The 5,137-nt window shown below is 58.7% G+C and overlaps 2 protein-coding genes across 2 annotated transcripts in view; one reads left to right on the top strand and one right to left on the bottom strand.

The window, feature by feature from the left end:
* Positions 1-775, top strand: part of LOC102043365 (protein max) — a 2,955-nt gene extending 2,180 nt beyond the window's left edge. Inside the window, exon 5 of the mRNA XM_031061496.1 lies at positions 696-775. Within this exon, the coding sequence (XP_030917356.1) occupies positions 696-775 (80 nt within the window). The remainder of the gene's footprint in view (positions 1-695) is intronic.
* The window catches only part of LOC102043195 (protein farnesyltransferase subunit beta), a 12,771-nt gene continuing 8,104 nt past the window's right edge, over positions 471-5,137 (bottom strand). Inside the window, 11 exon segments of the mRNA XM_031061534.1 lie at positions 471-1,000; positions 1,505-1,619; positions 1,707-1,818; positions 1,911-2,043; positions 2,126-2,144; positions 2,146-2,244; positions 2,320-2,406; positions 3,047-3,130; positions 3,204-3,372; positions 3,873-4,021; positions 4,178-4,242. Coding sequence (XP_030917394.1) covers positions 890-1,000; positions 1,505-1,619; positions 1,707-1,818; positions 1,911-2,043; positions 2,126-2,144; positions 2,146-2,244; positions 2,320-2,406; positions 3,047-3,130; positions 3,204-3,372; positions 3,873-4,021; positions 4,178-4,242 — 1,143 coding nt within the window. The 3' untranslated portion in view covers positions 471-889.

The raw sequence follows: 5,137 nt of genomic DNA, 5'->3' as shown, positions 1-5,137 counted from the left end.
GGCCCCTTCCCCGCACCCACCGCGCCGGCCCCGGGGGGAGCCGGCCAGGCCGAGCAGAAAGACTTGGGGGGGTCAGGGAGACTCCCCCGCCAACTCCCCTCCGCTAGCCACCCCCCTCCCCTTCCCTCCTGGTTTTATAGGAGCATTTCTATTTATACCCGGGGACCAGTGCAGTCCAGAACGGGGAGGAGCCAGGCAGCCCCCCCCAAAAAAGGAGCAAGCACTGGGGGGGGATCTCCCTATTTATTTTCTCCGTGTGCAACTCCACCTGCCTGAGTCGGCGGAGCACAGAGCCAGGCTTGGGGGCTCCTTCCCCACTCCTCTTCCTTCCCTCCCTTGACCCTTCCCAATCTCCGTGGCATTTTCCAAACTCCAGTGACCCGTCCCTGCCCCGTAGGTGCCCCTTTTCCCCCCATTTTGATGCCATTCCATGGATCTAAGGTATGTTGTACATACTGCCCAGAGTTGTCTTGCAAGTTAAGGCTTCCCTTTACTATAAGACTATAAATAATAAACAAAAAAAGCCAAAATTCCACTTATTTTATCCTCCCCCGTGGTTACCGTGTGTTCTTGGAATGGGGGAAGTTGGTGCCACCGGATCCAGACGTGGCATCACTTCCTGCCCCGCATCCCCGGGGCCACCAGCACACGGCGGGTGTGACTTCTGGTTTATTGATGCCAAAAAGCTCTGCCAGAGCCCGTGTCCCACCTGGGCTCCAGCCAGGATGGCAGCAGAACACCCGGCCTGGAGCAGGCTGGATTTTGGTATTGCTAGCACCCTGAGCACCGTGCTCTGCCTGGCCAGGCCGCCGTGGGGATGGGATGGGATGGGCTGTGCCGTGCCGCTTGCTCCCGGGGCTCGGCACCCCGAGCCAGCAGCAGGACCCCCCTACTGGGCAGCGGATGCTGGATCCAGGCTGGGCACGGGATACTGCAGGAAGTGCATCACCGCCCTCGCCACCTTCTCCGGGGCAATGTTGTAGACAGGGTGCGTGGCCTGCTGTGGGAGAGAGAGGGATGGAGGATGTTAATCACGGAGTCCTGGAATGGTTTGGGTGGGAAAGCACCTTAAGGATCACCTAGTCCAACCCACTGCACATAGGGAATCTCTACCATCCCAGGTTGCTCCAAGCCTGGTCCAACCTGGCTTTGGACACTTCTAGAGATGGGGCAGCCACAGCTTCTCTGGGCAGCCTGTGCCAAGGCCTCAGCACCCTCACAGGGAAGAATTTCCCATCTAAAATTCCCCATATCCCATCTAAAATTCCCCTTTCCAGTTTGGAGCCCTTCCCCCTTGTCCTGTCACTCCAAGCCCTTGCCCAAAGCCTGACTCCAGCTCCCTTGAAGCTCTTTAGGCCCTTGAAGCAGCTCTAAGTTCTCCCTGAAGCCTTCTCTTCTCCAGGCTGAACCCCAACTCTTTTCACTGCTATTGGATCTGCCTTTTCCAGTGCTGTGGAGCGCTGGAAGCTCATCCCTGCCCTCCCCAGCAATGCCTAGCACTTACCAGGCAATTCTCAGGGATACCCAGGACCACTTCATTGTGGAGATCTCCACTTCCAAAGTGCTGTGCAATGGCCAACCCACTCAGGCAGTAGCAGGTGTGGTAGAAATCCCGGGATCTGCATGCAAAGAGATACTGAGGGATGCTGAGGGGGCATCTGGGCATCCCTGGTGCCAGGCAGCCCTGTGTTTCCCCCCGCACTCACTTTCCTGGCTTATCCAGCAGCCCACCGGCTGGGCACTGGCAGCACAGGAGAATGTATTCCTGCAGTGCCAGCTGGTCGAACATCCAGTGTGCCATGCTCAGCGCTGGATCTCCTGGAAGGGAAACCCAGAGGAGAAACACCACAAAAGGTGTCAAATCCCTCCAGATGCCATTCTGGGGACAGAGGAAGGCTGTGGCAACTCACCCCTGGCATGGAGTGCCCGATGGAGCAGGGGCAGGAGTCCAGCTTGCCAAAAGGAGTAGCACCCATCCACCAGCTTGTTGCAGCGGCCCTGGAATCCGCCCTCAAAGCGCATCTGCCGCCCAGTCACCCAGTGCTGCGGGGCAATGGGAACCAGTGTGGGACCAAAGCTCCCCAGCAGGATGAGAGCCCCGGTATCCCAGAGAGGGGTCACTCACCAGCAGGCTCCGGAGGTTCCTGCTTGAGGATGACCAGCGCGGCCACGCCGCAGAAAGTGTAGCCGCCATGGGCCTCCATGCCCGGCACGCCACCCATCCCACCCTCCCAGTTCTGGCACCTGTGGGAGCAGGGTCAGGATGGCAGGGATGCCAGGAATGTCATCCCCTGTCCCTCACCTGTCCCCAGATCTCACCTGGCAATCCACTCGGCCGTCCCAGCAAAGAGTGCAGGTGTCAGGATGTTGGTCAGTGAGGCCACTGAGGCGGCGCAGTAGGCGCTCCTGTGGGAAAAGGGTGCCCAGAGATTCAGGAGACAGGTGCTCAGGGATGTGGCACTGGAACCCCAAAGTGGCATCAGCTCCCTAAAATTACACTGGCTCCCCAAAATGGCACAAAGTCCCTGATCCAGCACTGGCTCCCTGCAACAGCGCCCTGCCATGGCAGTAGCTCGTGTCACTGGTCCCCTGCCATGGCACCAGCACCCCAAAACAGCATTGGCTCCCCAAAACTACACCTCCCCATGGCACTGGCTCCCCACCACAGTACCAGCTCCCCCGAACAGCACTGGTACTCCAGTGTGGCACCAGCCACTCCCCAAAACACCATCAGCTCCCCAAAACACAACTGGGTCCCCAAACCTGCACCCTGCCATGGCACTGGCTTCTCAGAATGACACTAGCTCCCAACATTTGCTCCCCAAAAGTAGCACTGATTGCCCAAAACTGTACCCCAAATTAGCAGTGGCTCCCACCATAGCACCAGCTCCCCAAAATGATACTGGCTCCCAAACATCACCAGCTCCCAGCACCAAATCCCCAGAATGGCACCAGCTCCCCACCACAGCATCTGCTTCCAGCACTGGCTCCCCAAAATGCCCAGGCCCTCCCTCCAAAACAGCCTCCCCACGCAGCCCTCACTCACCTGACATCCACCTCTCCACCCACGTGCATGAGGAAGGAGCCATCCGGCTGCTTCAGCGAGTACAGGTATTCCAAGAGCTTCTTCCTGCAGGAGCCAGGGGCTGTGAGAGGGGGGACACGCAGCCCAGTTCCCACCCAGCTCCTCCCGGCCCCCAGACCTGTCGATGACACCGAAGGCCTCCTCGGTGCCGATGATGCAGAGCGCGTTGACGGCGGCGTAGGTGGGGGCGAGGTGGGGGTGCTGGCCGGGACCACCCCCAAATCCACCCTGGGGGCTCTGGCACCGCTTCAGGAATTGGCAGACACTGCGGGAAGGTGGGGAAGGGGCTCAGCGCCACCTGTGTCACCCCGCTGGGGCGATGCATCCCCTCCCAGCCTCGTGAATCCCCCCGATAACAAACAGCCTATATCCTTTGAAACCCTGCTAAGGATACTCAACACTGTTCTGGAAGTCTGTAATAAACCACTTAGATTACCTTAGAACTACTGAACAGCAAAAAAAAACCCCAAAACAACAACAAAAGCCCCAAACCCCCCAAACTAAACAATACAACAAAGAAATTCTTGTGTGTGTGACTGGTGGCTGCCATCTGGCATCCAGTGGGGATTCGGGCTCACTGTGGGCATAGCCCATCTGCTCTCCTTGGCCCTGAGCCTCCAGCATGGTCCTGGAGAGCAGGAGCTGCTGTGGCACAGAGCCCTCAGCAGGAGCAGAGCTGAGGAGTGAGGAGACAGCCAGGAGTGAGGAGACAGCCAGGAGAGCCCCGAGAGCATCACTGGGATGAGTGTGGGTCCACCCTGGGGCTTGCAAACCCCGGGCAACAAACAGCCCTGGTGACAGCCCCAGGGCGAGGGGATCCCCCAGGCAGTGGCTCCAGGTGGCACATCCGGCATTCCCGGTACCTCATAGGCTTCAGTGAGCTGCCGGAGACCCCTCTTCAGGTAATGGAAGTGCTTCTCTCGCTGCAGGACGTACCTGGAATACAGAGAGAACAGGATGAGCAGGCAGGGTGGCCTGAAAAAGCAGGGGGACAGAGGCAGGAGGGGCAGAATCCTTCTGCAGCACCCACTGGGGTCAATGGGTCTTTTGGAATGGGAGTTATTTATGGTTATTGGGAGTTTTGATACTCACTGTGAGGAGTGATGGTTTGTCTTGTAGGCATCATAGACCTCCTGCACGATGTCCTCCACTTTGGACTTGTCAGGAAAAATGGGAATAAAGACTATGGTGAGCTCTGGGAAGAGGCTCCACACATCCCAAACATGATTCCCACTAAGCCCTGCAACTTCTGCCCCATCCCAGGGGTTTATGTGTTTCACAGCCCTGTCTCACTCAGTAAAACCAAAGTAAGAATTCCCAGGAGCTTTGTTCCCCAAATTATGCCAGAATCCAGCACCATCCTGTGCTGCTTCACAAATCCAGCTTGAGTTTGGTTCAGCGCAAGACTGTCATAGAAAACATGCTCCTCCTGCTCATGCTGGGATAACTGGGGACTTGGACACTCTAAGCCACGGTAATCCTCAAGGAAATACCCCGGGATCAGCCTCAGGGGTGAGGAGGGGCTGCACGGGGACCTGCATTCATGGCACTGTGTCCTGCCAGGGCACAATTGAGCAAGAAGAACCCCACGGATTGGGAAACCCGGAGTCACTTTTTACCCCGTCCCAGCACCCAGGGGAGCTGCCAGGGGCTGGGTCAGGATAGAGGGACAGAGGGGAGAGTCTGGCTGTCCCAGAACTCCTCACTCTCCCCCAGCTGCTGCTGGGGAACGTGTCCCGCGGAAGCTGCCGGGGCTGGCGGGCAGCAGCACAGCCGTGCCCCCAAAACACTGGTCACTGCTGGGCTGTTGTCACAGGGGGTGTGGGGACAGTAGTTGCGTGGGGATACCGGGATCGGGATCATTCAATCCCATGGCACTCCTGAGCCCCGTCCCAGAGCAGCCCAAAGCCCAGCCCCAGCACAGCCCGGCACCCTAAACCCCATTCCCTGGCACCCCAAAGCCCAGCCCCAACACAGCCCGGCACCCTAAACCCCATTCCCTGGCACCCCAAAGCCCAGCCGCACGGCAGCCTGGCACCCCACACCCCACCG

This window comes from Geospiza fortis, unplaced genomic scaffold (genome assembly GCF_000277835.1).
Source record: "Geospiza fortis unplaced genomic scaffold, GeoFor_1.0 scaffold450, whole genome shotgun sequence".
Classification (NCBI taxonomy): Eukaryota; Metazoa; Chordata; class Aves; order Passeriformes; family Thraupidae; genus Geospiza; species Geospiza fortis.
Note: the sequence above shows the minus strand (reverse complement) of the source record. Positions and strands in the feature narration are given on the sequence as shown.